Source organism: Sphaerodactylus townsendi, linkage group LG05 (genome assembly GCF_021028975.2).
Source record: "Sphaerodactylus townsendi isolate TG3544 linkage group LG05, MPM_Stown_v2.3, whole genome shotgun sequence".
Classification (NCBI taxonomy): domain Eukaryota; kingdom Metazoa; phylum Chordata; class Lepidosauria; order Squamata; family Sphaerodactylidae; genus Sphaerodactylus; species Sphaerodactylus townsendi.
In genome coordinates, this window is record NC_059429.1 from 59,948,318 (window position 1) to 59,967,640 (window position 19,323).

Below are 19,323 nucleotides of genomic sequence, written 5' to 3' on the forward strand. Positions count from 1 at the left end.
ACAATATAATTGCCTTTAATTTCAGGTTATGGCTTCAGAAGAAGATGGGAGCACCCTTAAGTGGTCTATGTGAAACACTCCAAATACTCTGAAAACTGCAAGGAAGCTTTGGGGCTAATTTCACATCTTCAATTAGGTGGAAGTACCAGTTCTTGAAGGCTGCAGTTGACACCACAAAGCCTTGTTAGCCTCAAATGGATCCTAATGAAGCCAGTTTTCCAGTTCAGCACACATCAATGCTCACCATCCCATACTTTGGTAAATTAGCACTGAAGTCCTACGAACTGATTATGAATACTGACACTAAAGCAGCATTGACTCTTCATTTTTCAAAATGTCAATTAATGAGGACATTAATTTAATTCTTCTGCAGTTTAAAGTACTAATATGTATCAAATTTTCTGAATCAGATAATAGCCAGACCTGGTCTGCATCTTATTGTTATTTGGCTGATTTAATGTTAAAGATAGTACACACATCTGTGTCAGAGAGTTGATGAGAAGTTGGCATTAGGATGTAGAAATGACTACAGCAGAGTGGCCAAATTGTGGTTTGTGAGACACACAACCTAATTTTGATTCAGTTCATGGGTAACTATGGAGCAGCAAATAGAATTAACCCAAGTTTAAAGCCGCAAGCATACACAAAAACACACACAGAGAAGTTTCCTTTGGTATGTGTGGGACTATGCTGATTAATGTTGGTTGTGGCTTCTCATAGCTAATAAAGTGTGACAGAGATCCTTAAAGCTTTCCCCAAAAAGAGGAATTATAAATACTGTTTGACATTCAGAAAATTCAATCTAAAACTCTCTGAAGTGACAGTCCAGGCTAGAAATTTACAAGGCCCATCATATTTTTTGTTTATTTATGCATTTCTATCCTGTCCTTCTTACAAAGACTTCTTTCCTCTTCCACTGTATCTTGGCGACTAACTGTGGAATGGGTTATGCTGAGACTGGCTCAAGATAACACAGATTCATGGCTGACATGGAATTTGAAAGGACAACTTCTCAGTCCTAGATGTACATTCTAACCATTACATGCTGGTTCTTTCTTTAAAGATGATGAACAATGATATGCCTCTATCATTCAGATTTTCATGTTATTCATCTTCAGCAAGTCATGCAACATACTGCTGCTTATCTGTTGCGAGCTTGAATCCCTACCCATGGCAATAGGGCAACCAGAGGTCTTCTTATTATGAGAGCTATTTTGAGAGTTATCATATCCAGACTTATCATATCCCACCATCATATCCAGACTTTTTATTAGATTCTCCTTCAACTTGAACCTGGCTCCAAAAAAGAATCCCTGTATTCTGCATTATCTTTCTACTAAAGGAGACCTATTTTACCTCATAAGCTTTCTCTGTATTGGAACTCTCCCATTTTGTTTCAAGTGGGTACAGTAAGAACTTGTCTGTGGCTCATTTTCATTACAGTCTGGTGCACTCTTGTTAAATTCAGACAAAATTTCTAATGATAGGCAAGTTACATAAATATGAAATATTGAAATATTGTCTTATTGGAAATTTTCCATTTTCTTAAATCTCTTAATGCTATATGGATACCATTTAACTGCTCTCCTCTCAAATAAAACAAAGCTTATTTATTTTACAGAAATATTTACAAGAAGAAAACACCACAAAATAATTCTTCTAATTTTCTTTTTAAAAGGAAAATTGGAGAAGTCAGTATTTACCACAGGCCTGGATGTCACAAAGTTCTGATTTAAAGTTCTCATCTAGAGTGAAGCACCAGGGAGCTTCTTTCTCATTCCCTGGATTCCGACAGTAGGAATGGCCCCCATTTAATTCAGGGTATCTGATAGCAGTGAATGCATGCGTGTGAGGATACTGAGAATTCCATGGCTGGCACTGTCGCCCAGATTTTGTGATGCTCACGGTCCCTCGGTAGTCTATTCCTGTGCTGTTATAACATTTGTGATCTGCAAAGAACAAAGAAAGCAACAGTTCACTTTGGAGAATTAGAAAGCTACCATGCATGTTGGTGACTGATGGGTGTAAGTGCATGAAACGTATCTTCACTGAGACTGGTTATGTTTCTGCTGGCCTGGATCCTGAAATCTAATTCAGTTTCCCAAGTTAAGTTATAATGCTGGGCTGGCTATTCGTCCATACCCTTGAGAATATTTAATGGTTAGGTTTTTGTAATAAAAATGCTTATTCCAAGTATTTTTCAAATAAAATACATATAAGAACTCAAACCAGCCCTGGAAACCTGAAATGAATCTGTTATTTTGGCATGAAAGTACAGAGAAACCATAAGACTCAACTGTTATTGGAAATATAATCATGCAGTATCACATACACTCTAATCAGTCTGTAATCTAACAAACGAACTCTACTCAGTGACTGGAATTAGATCTACTAATATAGCGAACAAACACTGCACACCAACTGCTGCCCTTGTAAGGAGTCTTTACTTCTACTATTAATACAGTTTATTTCAATGGAACAGCTAATGGGCATTTAAGGGACAGGAGATACAGAACCAACAGTCAATTGATATAAGAGCAGTACAAACAAGACTTGTTAGTTTACATTTTAAAAAGATCTTATTCTGTCAACTCAAATCTATGTAAAATGGGGGACACACTAAAAAGGTTCTGCAATGCCTAGCTAGGTTATAATCTGACCATATTAGATTTTGAATTGCCAAAACATATTTCTGTTTCTTTCTGTTCAGATTGATGGATATTAACAAAAAACTTTTGATGTAAAGTATGTTTCCTAGGTAAAATTGTCACTTACTCTTATTTATTGGATCTGACATAGGAATCCCAATGCGAATACAGTTTACAGCCTCAGGGCTATCAGGCTGTGGAAGATCTTCACAATTAGGCAGCTTTAGACGCATCAAGATCACAGGGTTGGATCTTGCAAAGATGTACTCAGTTTGGCAAAGTACGTTTTCCAGAATTTCACATTCATCACGGCACAGATCCCGAGGCTTGGCAACTGAGGAAGTCTCATCACAATATGGGAAAGCATAATGGCACAACGAAGGAATGGCAAACTGGGAACATTTATCAGATAAATGACTGGAGGTTCCAATCATTGTGAAGGCAGCTGTAATTTACACATATCAGAAGTTTAGACAATATGACATGTAATTTCACATTATATAATATCGTAATAGCTGAACCCATCATCATAATATACCATTTCTAAAGGCCCAAACAATTGCAATAAATTTTCTTGGAGTTAACTTTTTCCTACTATTCCTTTAATTCTTTCAGTTGTTGTACTGCCAAGCTGAATGAAGGTTACCAAGTGTGTTTATATGTAAACATAGACACAGAGAGTAGAAAAATGAATAAAACATTATACAATATACAAAAAAATCAACTTAATTACATCATTTTCCAGTTTTGTAAAATCATCCACATTTCTCTCTTTTAAATAAATATACCTCATGTGAGATGGGGAAAATAGAGACCCTGATATATATCTTTTTACGATGCCTCCTTCATAAAGAAATGAGGGCAAAATTGTTTGTCTCTATCTCAATAACAATATTTCCTGGCTCCGAGGAATGCCAAATGAAAAGGTTACTAGAAGATGCTAACCCTAATATCAGCAGAGTGGTGGCAAAATTCAGGGCTTATATTCCCAAGAGGCATGGACAAATAGGGCAATAAGGGTATGGAGTCTAGATTACTAATTGTACACCTTGTTCAAAGATTATTCCAGCTTTCAATTTGAGCTTGCATTAGGATTTTAAATAATTGGCAATTAGAAATCTTGTTACTTCAATTTTATTTTGTATTTTAGCCTAGAAATGTATAATGTGGATTTTATATTTTATACCTGATAACTTCTGGTCTATGACCGTAATAAATAAAATGATTGATACCCCATTAAACTGATGTTGTTTTGAACATATTGGACCAAATTTCATTGTACCTTAACATATTAAGGAGTGGCAAATTTTGTTACACTGAAGATTATGGCAAGCAATAAAAAATAAAGGCAGTTGAGTTGAAAAGCAAAGGAAAAATGTTTACCTACCAGTAATCTGATTTTCTATTAACCCCTGCATATGTAGAGATTCCATATAAATTGTTCGGTTTCCAATAAATCTTGCACATGCAATTCCTCTGTATGGTTGGCAAAACCCATCCTCTTCATATTCATCACTAAAACCACATGTACAAAACAGTACCCATAAAAAGAAATTCAGACTTTGCAATTATCACCACCACCACCACCACTCCTTGAAGTGATAAAGGAAGACACAATATTCATCTTCAAAAGAAGTAAAATAACTGAAAATTCTATTTAGTGATCACAATAAATAGAATTATTTACATACAACTTTGAGCTGTTGTATGTAAACCCAACTGTCTTAGAAAAATGAAACTGTACAGATGCATCCTTGGATTCATTCAAGACATTGAGATGTTTTCACCATTTCCTAAGCCAGTGATGACCCTTCTCTCATTTTTATGGTAATTCCATAAAAAACTGGTCATATTTTATATTTTAAAGAAATTGGACAAACTGTTTATATCCTCTGTAAACAACAACACACCATTGTATCGTCGAAGGCTTTCACGGCCGGAACACTAGAATGTTGTGGGTTTTACAGGTTATGGCCGTGTTCCAATGGTAGTTTTTCCTGATGTTTTGCCTACATCTGTGGCGGGCATCTTCAGAGGATCTGGAAGCAGTAAAGCAATGCACATATACTCACTTGCTTTACTGCCCCCAGATCCTCTGAAGATGCCAGCCACAGATTCAAGCGAAAAGTCAGGAGAAAATACTACTGGAACGTGGTCATACAACCCGGAAAACCCACAACATCCTAACATTATTTCCAGTGTGACAGGTATGTATGCATAATTCCTTTTTTACTTGAAAAAAATCAGGGCAAATAACATCAATGTTAACCATATAGCTAATTATACAACAGACATAATGTCTTTATTACATATATCTATCTATAATAATCAAATTGATCTATATGAATGATATCAGTATATCATAGATTCATTACACAAATAGATGATAGACATGATCACTTAAATGTTTTCATGAATTTCTTTTTCTTCCTCAGTTGAACCTATTTAGTTAGTTTTGACATTTTGGCAATTTTCCATATCTTAATGAACCATTTGATGAAAACTGGGGAATTAGTCTGATGTGGTATTTTGCAATCAGAATGTTATCAGTGGTTGATAAATTCCAGCAGGTAACATATAAAGTTGACTTTCTGCCACAGACAGGTATTGTTGTGCACAGAAGGAAGTGGACAATTTTCACAGATTCTCGCATCCAACTGCAAACCCCCACATTCTACAATCTTCATTATATTTCAGGGGAAAGGGGAGAAAGGAGAAGCAGGAGGAATCTATTCCATGAGCACAGTATATCCATTCCATAAGCTAATGATTCTCGTACCTAGTGCCATCCCATTGTATTTTGCTTGTATAGGTCAGCGTAAAAATCCAAGCAAAATGGTCAGTGGAATATGTTGTTTGTTCAAAGGAATATATAAGTCAAAGATATTTTCATCTCCATAAAATGCTAGTGATAGGCTCATTAACGCAAGGGAAAGTCCAATCTTGTTGTATTGATTTAAGTAGTGCAACCATATTGTCGTAAGCCTGTAAGACATAGCTGAAGGTCCTGGACTTCAAAGTCTCAATTTTGGTAGGCTTTATATGATACAATTCCACTATCTCTCTAGGAATTATTTCTCTAGGATGTTGTGGGTTTTCCGGGTTGTATGGCCATGTTCCAGTAGTATAAAAACGTTTGCTTGGCAATCATGTTTAATGCAAATTTGAAAAATAATATTCTGTCATGTTTTCCGAACAGTACAAAATAGCTACTCGAGTTCAACTTAAAATTGAGTGTATGCGTGTTCTATTTCATGATAAAAAGTTCAAAAATTGGATCTTATATTTTCAGTTTGCAGAGAAAAAGTATGTGTGACAGAGCTAGATAGAGATAGAGAGAACACATGCCAGAAAGTAAAAATTAATTAATTCAGATAATGTTTCTGGAAAATGGAAAAGAAACTTACATATATGTAACAGATGATGTAATTTCAGAAATTTAGGTTCTCCCTCTATACAAAGTGAGATTATTATATCATCTGAACAGAATTAAGTCATCTGGATGAATACAGTACAGGTACATAATATAATATTGATTCGAATCACTCAGACTTTTGGGGCGCAAGCATCTAACTTCCTGAATGCACGGTTACCATCAAATATAGAGGTCCAATTTAGTGCAATGGTTGGATTAGGATCAGGAGACCTGAATTCAAATCTCCCCTTTCCACACTGGGGGAACTTATTCTCTTTTAGCTTAATGTACTTCATGGGTTTATTGTGCTTTGGAGGAAAGTTAATACCTAAATTATTGTGCTTTGGAGGAAAGTTAATACCTAAATGCATTAAATAAATAAATGAATAAAATAATACACTTAGAAAACCTTCTAAAGACAAGGTTCCACAAGGATTCCCTTTCTCATTAACATCAAATAATTACTTGAAGTGCCTCCTTGTTGTGTTGCAAAGTAAGGTGGAGGAAATGATCTGAAGCAAGCAACAAAAAAGAATGAACAACTACAAAATGTGATGTTAATTGACCACATGACATTAGCAACTTGTGAAAATTGCATTTCCTCAGTGAATTACACATATTGCTGAAAAAGGCCATTTACTATTAGCCAGAAGTTTGAATAACCCTGCAAACAAATGTTTTGACAACTGTGGCTTGACTCTACAATCCAAAAGATCATTTTACTTTAGCAGAGTTTTACAGACTCTAATGTGATTATTTCAGTGCAAGAATTCAAATATTGGAATATTGGATTCTACTTATGATAACACGGTTAGGTTGCAAAATAAGATTATTTGTATTGTTGAAGTGAGGAACAAAAACATACCCCAATAAGCAAAATCACTCAACAAACCAACACATTGATAAAGAATTCATAGCTCCACCCTAACACACATGAACAACTCTGCGAGGCCCCTTCCAGACGGGCTGATAAATTCGGCCTAAGGATGGTAAAAGACCTGTTTCGGGGGGAAACTTTGCACGAATCCTGCCCTTAAAGCAAGGCTGCCCCTTGTTAAGTCTTCCGAACTGGTTTTTTTGAGAATCGCACTATTCGCAATTCTTTTTTTAAGACCTGGGTTGCAGTGCTTGCGTGCGAACAGCTGGCCAGGATGCACTTTAATAGTCTGGGCTTCCCTTTTTAAAAAATTCCCACCTCCCAGCTGTGTATCCATGCAGGGTCACAGGAACATCTCATGGCATTGCGAGACATCACCATGGCTGTGGGGGTCCATTTGTACCTACCCACGTAGCTAAGTAGCGGAGGGAGGCAATTTTTTTTAAAAAAGATGCACCTCCGTGCAATCACACCCTGCATTATTTCCTCCATTGCTGTCACACCCTGCATTATTTCCATGGGCTCTGGTTGCTGCCTGCATGGAGACATGCAAACACAAAAACAGGAGAGCGGGTTACTTCATCCTGACTGAACCATGCTCTACCTGTGCTGTGTGGAAGGAGCTCAAGACAGGTATCTTTCCACCCTGACTATATGAACTACCCGAAATTCACAAGGACTCCATCCCCTTCAGACCACTGTGACTGCCATTGGATCCCCCACACATGAATTAGCAAAATTCTTGGCAACCTGTTTATAAACCCACACCTGACAAACAACATCCGACATTAAATACTCATTTCAACAACAAACCCAGCAACCTCAAACTCAACCCCAACAACAGAATGATTATCTTTGATGTTGTCTCTCTATTCACCAGGATCAATTAAAAATACCTTTGCACACATCAACTAGATCTTCCCAAATGATATCACAGTTCTGTTTCAACATTGCCCAACAACCAGTTACTTCATATGGGGTGGCTTCTATGAACAGATGGATGGAGTGGGCACTGGAAGTCCCCTCAGCCTTGTTATAGTTAAATTTTTTAAATGGACACTTTTGAAAAAGAAACAAGTCCTAGAAAAAAATAGAAAGCACTCCAAAACTGGCAGCATGGATTCTGATTTGTGGATATTTTTACAATATGGAATCATGGTGTGAGGAAATTTCTGGACTATGTTAACAGCATCCACCCCTACAAAATTCACTTCACCATAGAAAAAAACAGAAGAAAAACAGAGGGAAAACTGAAATTTCTGGATGTCATGGTCATGCTCTAAACAAATAACCAATAACTGGGCCATGTACAGAGCCTATATAGAGAGCTGACCCACAGATATCTACACAAAGCTCAATCACCACTCACAACAAAAAAAAAAAGGCATAAGTGTATTTGGTCACTATTGTGACCCTTGTTATATATTGCTTTTATAGTGTTGTACACACCACCCAAAACCCCCTCGAGGATTGGGATTGGTCTATAGAATAAAATAATAAATAAATAATAAATAAAATAATCAAAACTCCTGGTAGACTGTATTGCCAAAAATGGATCTGCGACTCTCACCTTCTCACTGATGAGACTGAATCACATAGTTTGGGCTGTGCAAAGCAAATGGCTACTCCAAAATGGAAATCCAAGAGACCTATAAAACCAAAAGAAAAGCATGCAACTGGTGGAATGAAACAGCCCCCACAGGGGAAAGTATGTCCTGCTGTTCATCAAAGGGAAATAAGAAATAAAGAGGGATCACTGACAAAATGGAATAACATAACCTTCAATAGTCTCCAGATCTATTAGAAAAAATAAAACAAAATTCTACGGTCCAACAAAGGACAAAGGAGACTCTATTAACCACCATAGGAGTCCTATTGCACACCTTACAACTGAAAATCTATAGGAACTACCTGAAACACAGCATTTTTGACAAGAATTACTAAGGAACAAAAAAAGACTGAAGGCACTGCCAGACTAATCTAATGAAAAATCAGCAGTAGCTGAACATATGGTCCTAACCCAAGCTGGACAAAGGATCTTGTTTGATGACACAGGGGTGCTTGACAACTTCAGCTGCTACTATGTTAGAGAGTATGCAGTAAAGCCACTGAGAAATCCTACCAAATACAATTGCACAAAAATTAAGGGAATGTGAACATCAACAAAACCTGGCTACCGGTAGTAAAGAGAAACAAAAACCAAGGGACTTTTCAATCTAATCAGATTGCCAGCCCATGACACAAATACTACAAATTCCTTCCTCTCACCGCCCTCACCTCACTCCTCCAGTTTCTGAGATGAGTCATACACATCAAATCACTAGGATGCATACAAAAGCGCCAATTGCCAAAAAAAAAATCAACTATTTGGACAAAATGTACTATCAAGCTTCTATTTGGTGTTGCGTGGAGTGAGCTTCTTTTCTGTTACTGAAGCATCCCAGCAACATGGGGGCAGGGATATGCAAAGTAAAGCGTGAGAAGAGGAGAAAACTGGTCATGGTAGGAAGGAAGAAAGGCTCCTATGGGGGCAAAGCTGTGCCCATTGGCTTAAATCTCTACACTCTGGCTGTGAAGCAGAATTAAAGTCATGCTAGAAGTAGTGTACTTGCCACAAGGAGAATGGAAAGTGAAAACAAGGGCTTGAGAAAACAGATCTGTACAATAAAACTTGCCTGCAACAGATATTTGCCACCATCACACAGTAAGCACATTGTGCATAATTGGCCCTAAATAAATAATTAATTCATTCCTAGAAACTCAGGTCAGCAGTATGAGAAGTGAAACTATGATAGCTGCTTGTGTTGTTGAAGGCAGAACAACAGAGCTGGGGCTGATTATGAAAACAGCACTGGGAATCTGGACTGAATCTTTTGACTTTTAAAACATGAATTACAGGAGTTGTGCCCACTTCTTTAAGCGGTCCATTGGTACTTACCCTGAAGGGGCCTTCTCCTGGGCGGCGATGAGGGCATCTTGGATGGGGTGATTTCCAACCTATACTCAGGAGGCAGGACTAAATGATGTCACTTCCTGTGATGGGTTGGACTCTCTCAATCCCAGAATCCGAATGGCTTAGCAGTGAAGCAGAATAGAGATCTCGAGGTAAACAGGAATAGTGACAACAACATAGAAATATAACACAGAAAATGGATAATATAACTATAGCGAACTCCAAGAAGACCTAACAATAAGTGTGATGTTGTATGATGGAGACTATGACCTCAGGGAGGCCAAGATGCCCTCATATGCGTCAGGAGAAAGGCCCTTCAGGGTAAGTACCAATGGACACGTTCTCCTAGGCTGATCTAGAACATCTTGGATGGGACCTCGAGCGATGTAATCCCCTTGCAGGGTGGGTGTTTAGTCTCCAGAATATATGCTCTAGCACTCTGGTGCGAAGGCTGTCTCATTAGCTGACATGGTGTGTAATCTGTAGTGTCTAATGAAGGATGTGACAGAGGACCATGTGGCTGCCCTACATATGTCTTCTAGGGAATGAGGCAGCCTGAGCATGGCAGCGTGCTGCACCTGAGACCTGTATGTATAGAAGTAGGCAGGGAGGAACCGGGATATTGGAGGCACTTAGTATGCTTCAGTGATGCAGCTTTTTTTAATGTACTTATAACTGAGAGATGCCTTGGACATTCTGGCCCCGGTATTTGGTGAGTGTATTGGCGTTGATGAATAGGGACTCAGTTTTTCCTGATAGATTCAGTGCACGGATAATGAAGAGCCTTGAGTGTCCTCCTGGCGTCAAAGATGATACCCAGGAAGTCTTTCCTTGGGATGATGGGAGAGAGAGCGAAGAGGCAGAAAAGGTCCAGGAATGATGAGTTCCTGTTTGGGAGAGATGAAATGTGGAGGCTGACCTTCCGAGGGATGAAGGGTTGGAGTCAAGGCAGCATGACCACCCTTTCTTTGTAGAAAGATGCATAGCTGAGGATTGATTGAAAGGGCCTGAATTTCTTCGATATTCTTCCTGTGGCAGTGGTTATGGCGATGAAATATAGTAGTTTCATTTGTAACCATCTGATTGGGCCGGGTTCGAAGGGAGGCTTGGTGAGAGCTGATAGAACCGTGTTCAGCTACTCCAGGCCGGGAATCTGTGTACCACCGGAGGAGTTGTTTCTGGGAGACACCTTTCCAGAAACCTTAGAATGTCGGAGTGTCTGGTGACTGGCACTTAGATTTGATGAAGTAGGCCACCGCGGTAGCTAGGCCTACTAGATATCCTACGCAGTGTCATTGAGCTCCTGAGGCCCTTGTCGAAGCCACGCTGTAGGAATAAAGAGAAGCGTCTGGGGGGGATGCTGGAAGGGGTGGAGAGGGTCGATGTTTACTGTTTTGTGCCCATGAGACAAATTCCCTTCCAGGAGGAGGAGTTATATATATATCGCGTGTGAGTGGGCGCTCTTCTGGATACGATGATGGTGGCCTATCACTGTGCTGGAGAGTAACCTTTGTTAAGCTAGTGTTTTGAAGTTCAAGCCCGTAGGCGGTCAGACAGAACCACCCTGGCTTAGAGGTGGGACTGATGGGGCCTTGAGATAGCATGTCTATGAGTAGTGGGTAATGTCAGGCCCGGTGGAGAAATTGCCAACTGTAGTATTGAAGAGAACCATGGCCGTCTCGGCCACCTACGGTGCTACCAAGATGATTTCGGCCTCCTCTATGCATATCTTCCTGAGGAGTCTTAGCAGCAGGGGAACCCGTGAGGAATGCATATAGAAGTTCCATTAAACCAGGGGAGAGTTGAGGAGCACATCCGTTCCCTGGAGCCCTTGGATGGAAAGTATCTGAGTGAAGAAGAAGCGAGGCAGTTGGGCATTGACGGTGATCACCCGAACAAGTCCAGAGTGGGGTTCCCCTAGCTCCAGAGTCAGTTTGTGGAAAGATCTCGGGGATGCAGTTTGCCACTCTGCCTTCACTACCGACTAATGTCGGCTCAGCCAGTCTGCTTAGCAGGTATTGAGAGTTCCTTGGATGTGTTGTTCTGCCCGACCCAGCGATGGGAGGTGATTCTCCCGCAGAGACAGGAGAATGGCCCGTGAAAGCTTCCCGATGAAGAGCGGCGGGATCTGGACCCACCCCTGATTGTTGATGTGGGCCTTGGCGTGAGAGAGTGTTGTCCGTTCTGACCAGCAGGTAGCCGGTCCTGGAGAATCGTCTGGAAGTGTTGGAGGAGCTAGCAGAAGATGGCTCTCAGCTCTAGGACGTTGATTGGTAGCTTGGTCTGACTTCTGGATTGAGCCCTGGGCGAGAAACTTTATGTAGTAGGGATGCTCTCCCCAACGCTGAAGGCTGGTACAAGCGTCCGTGTGAAGATCTAGAAGTCTTTGTGGGTAGGAATAGATGAGCTTTTCCTCGAGGCGGCGAGAGTTGCAGGTTGAATTTAGGACACACCACGGGAGGAGGCTGTTCGCGAGGAGTTCTGTAGCGGAGATCTGTAAGGAGCAATCTCTCCCCTCTTCATGATGATGAGGTATTGGTAGGCCGGAGGAACAGTTGTAGTGTTGATGTGACGGAACCTACTGCCCATTGCAGCATGTCTATTACTGGGAAATAGACAGTTACCATGAGCTTTGCTTGCTAGTTGTAGGAGGAAGCTCTGTTGGCAGAGGAAGGAAGCTGGCCACAGAAGTTTCCGTTTCCTGGTGATCTTGTCTGGAGGAATGAATAGGCGATTGAGAGATGTGTCTGTGTATGGCCCTAGGTGCTCCATCCCGATGTGGATGGCTCTGGGGAAACTTTTGAAGGTTAACCCGAGGAAGCCCGTGTTGGCCCGAAGGAGAATGTTTCATAACAAGCGTTCCAGATCGTGAAGTGCCTGTTCTCTGGAGGAATCGGCGTGCTACTAGGATGTCGTCCAGGAAATGCAGATTGGATGTAATTCCACGTTCCCGGAGGAGGGAGCCACTTGATGGAGTGCAAGGAGCACCTTGAGAAGAAACTTCGGGGGGCAGTGGCTGAGCCCAAGCAGGAAGAAGATTTGTACTGGAAATGATGGGCCAGAGCACAGCTGTGAACGAAAAGCGTCTGTGTCGACCCGGTTGATAGAAGTGTAGATGAGTAGAGCCTCCAGTGAGGTCCAGTGAGGTTAGGTAATAGTCTGGGCCGGAGGCCTCCCATTTGATGGATCGGAGGTCTCCACTTTTGGGAAATAGCCTTGAAGCGGGATGAAAGCGGTTCCACATGCTCGAAGATTCAAGATGGCCACGCCAGTCTCCCGTTCCTCTTAGGAGCGGTGAAGAAGAAATGTGAATACAACACGCGAGAGCGTTCAAAGATAGGTACTGGTTCGATGGCCTGAATCCCTGGAGTAGGTGTGCTGCGGCACCTCTCGGGTCCTTTTTTTAATTTGTCTGGAATTGGAAGTTGGGCTGGGTAGACTCCAAGCTCCGGGACCTTAGGAAGCCTGGAGAATTGAGGAGAGTAGCACTGGGGTGGCATGACCTCCTTGGTCCCACTGGTCCGGCGTGGTTTGCCTGTCCACTGGTAGTGCTAGAAAATGTTGGAGAGGCTGACATGCCCGGCCGGGAGATGAAGTGTAGTCCCAGGACCTGGCGGTTCTGTCAGGTTGAAATGGCGTTTGGCTCCCTCTGCCCTGTTGGCAGCCGATTGTAGGGGCCGAAGGAACTAGAGAAAGGTGTTGACGTCTCTAGGAATTGCTGTTGTGGTTGAACTGCTGCTGCTGGTAGCGGAAACCGAAAGCTTGCGATCCCTGGATGTGCAGGAACAGGGAAATTGCATTAGGAAGGCTTGAGGAAGGTAGTGTATGGTGAACTTGAGCGAAGATGATGTTTGATCCCAGAGTCCTGGCCCGTGCCTGGGCATGAACGTTTTCTTGTTTTGCACCTTGGTTTTAACAACCGGGAACAGCATCTGGATTCTTTACCGAAAGAGTCTGGAAACCATGGTCGTGTGTAGGTGGGAGACTACCTGCTTGGAGTGGAAGTCCGCCGGAAAGCCAGGCTCTCTCAGGCCGGGCTTGTCGTCCTAACCACGGTGCCTAGCGCCCAGAAGCACCGGAGACGAGTGTGAGTGCATCAAAGGGTGGAGTCTGCCCAGTAGGATACTGCTGACAGAGATCGCTTTCTACCCCTTCCACATGAGCCCTTGGGGCCTCTGGAGGGAGCATGAGGAGGGAGGAGGTGGCAGCCAGACTAGGCCTGAGTGGCTCTCCCAGCCGCATGGTGGAGGAAAGGGAGCTAGGAAGCTCCTGATGGTTAGAGGCTAATCTGTCATGTATATATTCTTTTGAGGAGAAGACCTCAGAGCTCTGCGGTCCATCCAGGGTCCTTCAAGAGTCCCCTTCTCCCATCCCCTTGGTGACAAGGCCCCTGATTGGGAGGAGCCTGGCTTGGGCAGTGAGAAAGGGGGGTCTTAATGATGTTATGGATGTGGCTCTGGAAGTTACATAGAAGGTTTTTTTTTTTACTAGGGAGGAGGGGGGCAAGCTCTTACTGGCGTCTAGAGTTAAGCCACTCTCTTTTGATTCTTCTCTCGAGAAGAATTCCGGAGGAAGAAAGGGGAGAGGCCACTGATGTCTCCTCGTTGATTTGAGGAACATGCCCCTTCTTCCCTTTTAGGACTCCTTTAACTGTGTCCTTTTTTTTTGGAAGTGGAGGGGCCCTCTCAGGGTCCCTCAGCATCTTCGGGTCCTGCCAATGATTTCCAGTCTTGGAGATGGCCTTTAACTAACGCCAGGGGAGATCCTCCTTCTTGAAAGGAATCTAGCAGCACTGTTCTTTATTTTCCTCCTGAGGTTCACTCTGTGTCTGAGAAATGATCTGAGGGTTTCGATCAATCTCCCCTTAGCTGGCACCTTCCTCCTCAGGGGAGGTTAAAGGGGGGATCCCCTATAGGCTTCAATGTGTGGTAGGAGGGACTAAAGGGACCTAAGGGAGGAACTAGAGTGATGACTATGTCTGCTGTGTGTTCTTTGAGAGAATGGGAAAATGCTTCTGTTTGCAAGCTTAGCTTTTATTTTTTGTCATGCTGCACTATTTCCTGTCTCATAGTCTTCCTAATAATAAACCCATTACAGGCCTCTGAACATAAGAGACATAGGAACAAGCCAGCTGGATGGAGACCAAAGTCCATCTAATTCAGCTCTGCTGCTCGCTAGCATAGTGGCCCACCAGGTGCCTTTGGGAACTCACATGTAGGATGTGAATGCAATGGCCAGCCTATGAGGCTGTAGCTCCCGATCTACCCTGGTCCTGTTAAAGGCATTTGCAATCTAGAGATCCAGAAGGAGGATCAAGATTGGTAGCCATCATCGAAACTTCTCCTCCATAAAATCTGTCCAACCCCCCCTTTAAAAGCTATCCAGGTTAAGTGTGCCATCCTACCACACTATCCTGTGGCAGCATATTCCAAACACCAATCCTGCGTTTAAGTGAAGAGAAGTGTTTCCCTTTTATTGAGTCCTAATTCTTCCCCAGCATTTTCAATGAATGCCCCTGGTTCCTAGTATTGTGAGAGAGAAAGAAGTGTTTGCCCAGGGAAAAAGGACTCAGGAGGGTTAGAGGAGCTGAGAGGAGCAGACTGGCCGGAGACCCCTCCCTCCTCTCCATTTCCCCTCGATCTTGCACTGGCACTGGAGATGGGGGAGGAGCCCTGGGAGACGCTGGAGCCTGCTGGCGCCCTCTGTAGCGATCATGGCTGAAGCCCGCCCCTTCTCGCCTCGGCGTTCTTCAGCTTGGCGTCTGTTGGCGCAAAGCGGCTCAGCTGGGTCCCTCCGTGGATTGCTTGAGGGCCTGGAGAAGCCTCCACCAGCCCGATCCCAGAGAGGGGCAGCTGGTGCTCTCACGTTGCTGTGGTGGCTGCTTTCGGCTGGCTAAGGCTCAGCGGCAGCCTCTTTGCTCGGCCCGGTTGAGCCTTGGCAGCGCCTTTGCTGCGGTCTTAGCCACTGCAGCGGCTTTAGAGGGACCCAGGGGGGGCTTTTGGCCCGGCATTGGAGGAAGGAGGGCTCTTGCCCAGACCCCGATGGGTTACTGCACCTGGTGCTCTCCTTAGCTGACTTCCCAAAGGGAGGTCAGGTGGGGGGGAGAGAGCGTAGTAGCCCGCAGCTGCTCTGCCATGGATCCCTCTGTTAAAGGAACTTGAGCCTTGAGAGCATGAAAAGGCTCAAAAAAAGAAGTGGGATTCAAGGGAGGACAAAGGGGTTGACAAAAACTCGAAGAGACAATGAAGAGAAGAAGAAGAGGAGAATGTAAGAGAAGGTCCTGGGGCTTGGAGTCTTAAAAGCAAAGCACTGCTCTCCCTGCTCAGAGCAGGAACGATTCTGAGGGGGGATCGAGAGAGAGAGAGTCCAACCCATCACAGGAAGTGACACATCATTTAGTCCTGCCTCCCTGAGTATAGGTTGGGAAATCACCCCATCAAGATGCCGAGATTGCCTCCAGGAGAAGAGGAATTTCCTAGCACTTGCATTTTTGTTTGCTAAGGACTGTTTTTGGAATTTTTCTCTGAGGGGTGGTTAACTTGTTACAAATTTTAGGTACAGAAATGTATGCACAACATGTTTGAGGGCTCAAATCAGATGAAACTATTAGGTACTAAATACAGCTTATCCTACTGGTCTTTAATATAAAAGGTTTTATTTCATTATCTTTAGTCATCATTTGAGAGCATACATCATTTGAACTTTATGATACTGAAATAGGTTCTCTGATTTAATTTTTTTAAAAAGAAGCCAAGAAAGCATTAAATGCATTTTTGTGTGCTTATTGGAGTCTAGATATATTTTATTACTCCAGAAACAAGTATTTCACTTCTCTTGAATGTTTCCAGATATGCTATCTTCATCCAATCTTGACATTAACCCATTAGCACATACTATGTTTGGGGACACTTGGAATTGCTCTTCTGGTTCAAAAAACAAATGAGCCTAGCTTTGCATTATTCTGTTATTCTGCAGTACACCATTTCTCTGAGTGTTTACAATACAGATGGATTTGGTGACTTATCAGATAGTACTGGACACTACCACTCAGTTGTCAGTTGAGGAGGGTCCAAGTTAATCCCAATTAAATTGAAATATAAGAGGAAAGAACTTCCTTGTGAACCAGCTAAAATTTTAGCCCTCAGTTATTTTAAAAACACAGCACAATCAAATTCCCTTTCAGCTGACACATGATAGGCTTTTCATATGAGCTTTATTAACAGTGATGAAGTGCAACAACTTTACAGTGAAGCAGTTTTGTCTTCCTTGGCACCCAAATGGCATTCTTTCCTTGTAACTTTGTTATAACTTTCTTAGCATAAATAACACTTGCCTAATATATCTGAGGTCCTACTTAGTAAAACATTTCACTGTTTCTACATATCCAAAAATCAATTTATCCTGCATAATTTGACTAGGAAGCGACATATTCGAGGAGATTGCCACACATATATACCTTTGCTGTAAGTAGGAATTTAGCACAGCAGAAGCTTTTAACTTTTTTCTTTATAAGGAAGAGAACAGAATACCTCATTCCCTTCATAATATAAAAAATGCACAATGTGCCAAAGCTGAAATACTTACTTCAGTGCTACACACACCGTACTCAGTAAGAAATCATTTACCTATAAGATTTGTCTTAATACTTTATTCCCCAAGTTCCATTTCAGTAATAGGCTAGCTCCAACTTTAAATATTTCAGGAAATTATGACATTAACTAGGCAAATTTGGTGTCTACGAATAACTTCTCTATTCATAAGCAAAACAGGTGGTTATCAACTGATACAGAAGCAAGCTACAATTTGCATGGTTTTAAAAAGTTGCCACACCTCTATAACAATTTTACTTAAACACTCAAGGCATAATATAAATACTTAATAATTCATTTAAGAGTTATATCTGATATGATACATATTTCTATTGACACGTTAGGTGATCTATAATCAATAAATTAAAACCACAGGCATTAAAAATCCAGTAAAAATAGAAACAGCAAATCAGACATTTGAAAGGGCTAGAAAAGCTCAGATTATAGATTTTTGCTTCACCTCTTTAATGTGGTTATTTTATGTAAAACATATGTAACAATTTTATTTGTAAATCATATTGGGGGCACACTCTATTCTACAGTACAATAGTTTTAAAAAGGTATCTATCATAAACACAAAGTTTTGGCATTAGCTAAGTGCCTCTTGCATATACTTCTGATTTTCAGTCCCCTTCACTTTCAGAACAGAACATATAACATAAAAATTAATTAACTCACTTCCTAATCTGTCACATTTCTGCTGGGCATGGAGAGCATTTCTATACTGGAAATAGTGATATACCTGTTGTACAGGGTTGATCTATGCACATCAAGTATGGCTACTGCAAGTGCCTATTAAACGCACACAATGTTCTTCCTGCCCAGCAGAAGGATGGTAGATTAGAAAACTGATTAACCTCTTATGTAGTGAGTGTATATGTTAGATACAGTTTATAACTGTTGTATCATGACAATAAGGAAGATGTCATCCCAGTACAGTTTACAGAATAAAATTACTACATAAACTAACCCATGTTAAAAACATAAGAACATAAGAACAAGCCAGCTGGATCAGACCAAAGTCCATCTAGTCCAGCTCTCTGCTACTCGCAGTGGCCCACCAGGTGCCTTTGGGAGCTCACATGTAGGATGTGAACGTAATGGCCTTCTGCGGCTGTTGCTTACGATCACCTGGTCTGTTAAGGCATTTGCAATCTCAGATCAAAGAGGATCAAGATTGGTAGCCATAAATCGACTTCTCCTCCATAAAATCTGTCCAAGCCCCTTTTAAAGCTATCCAGGTTAGTGGCCATCACCACCTCCTGTGGCAGCATATTCAAACACCAATCTGCGTTAGTGAAGAAGTGTTTCCTTTTATTAGTCCTAATTCTTCCCCCAGCATTTTCAATGAATGCCCCTGGTTCTAGTATTGTGAGAAAGAGAGAAAAATTTCTCTCTGTCAACATTTTCTACCCCATGCAAAATTTTGTAGACTTCAATCATATCCCCCCTCAGCCGCCTCCTCTCCAAACTAAAGAGTCCCAAACGCTGCAGCCTCTCCTCATAGGGAAAGTGCTCCAGTCCCTCAATCATCCTTGTTGCCCTTCTCTGCACTTTTTCTATCTCCTCAATATCCTTTTGAGATCTTGGCTGACCAGAACTGGACACAGTACTCCAAGTGCGGTCGCACCACTGCTTTATATAAGAGGGCATGACAATCTTTGCAGTTTATTATCAATTCCTTTTCTAATGATCCCCAGCATAGAGTTTGCCTTTTTCACAGCTGCCATGCATTGAGTTGACATTCCCATGGAACTATCAACTAAGACGCCTAAATCCCTTTCCTGGTCTGTGACTGATAGCACTGACCCCTGTAGCGTGTATGTGAAGTTTGGATTTTT

General features: G+C 41.9%; 1 protein-coding gene across 2 annotated transcripts in view; it reads right to left on the minus strand.

Annotated features, from left to right (window-relative positions):
- ROR1 (receptor tyrosine kinase like orphan receptor 1) overlaps nt 1-19,323 on the minus strand; it is a 204,264-nt gene that overhangs the window by 8,199 nt on the left and 176,742 nt on the right. For both annotated transcript variants that reach the window (XM_048496938.1, XM_048496939.1), the window contains exons 5-7: nt 4,036-4,163; nt 2,776-3,093; nt 1,704-1,949 (exon numbers count right to left, since the gene is read on the minus strand). In XM_048496938.1, coding sequence (XP_048352895.1) covers nt 1,704-1,949; nt 2,776-3,093; nt 4,036-4,163 — 692 coding nt within the window. The remainder of the gene's footprint in view (nt 1-1,703; nt 1,950-2,775; nt 3,094-4,035; nt 4,164-19,323) is intronic.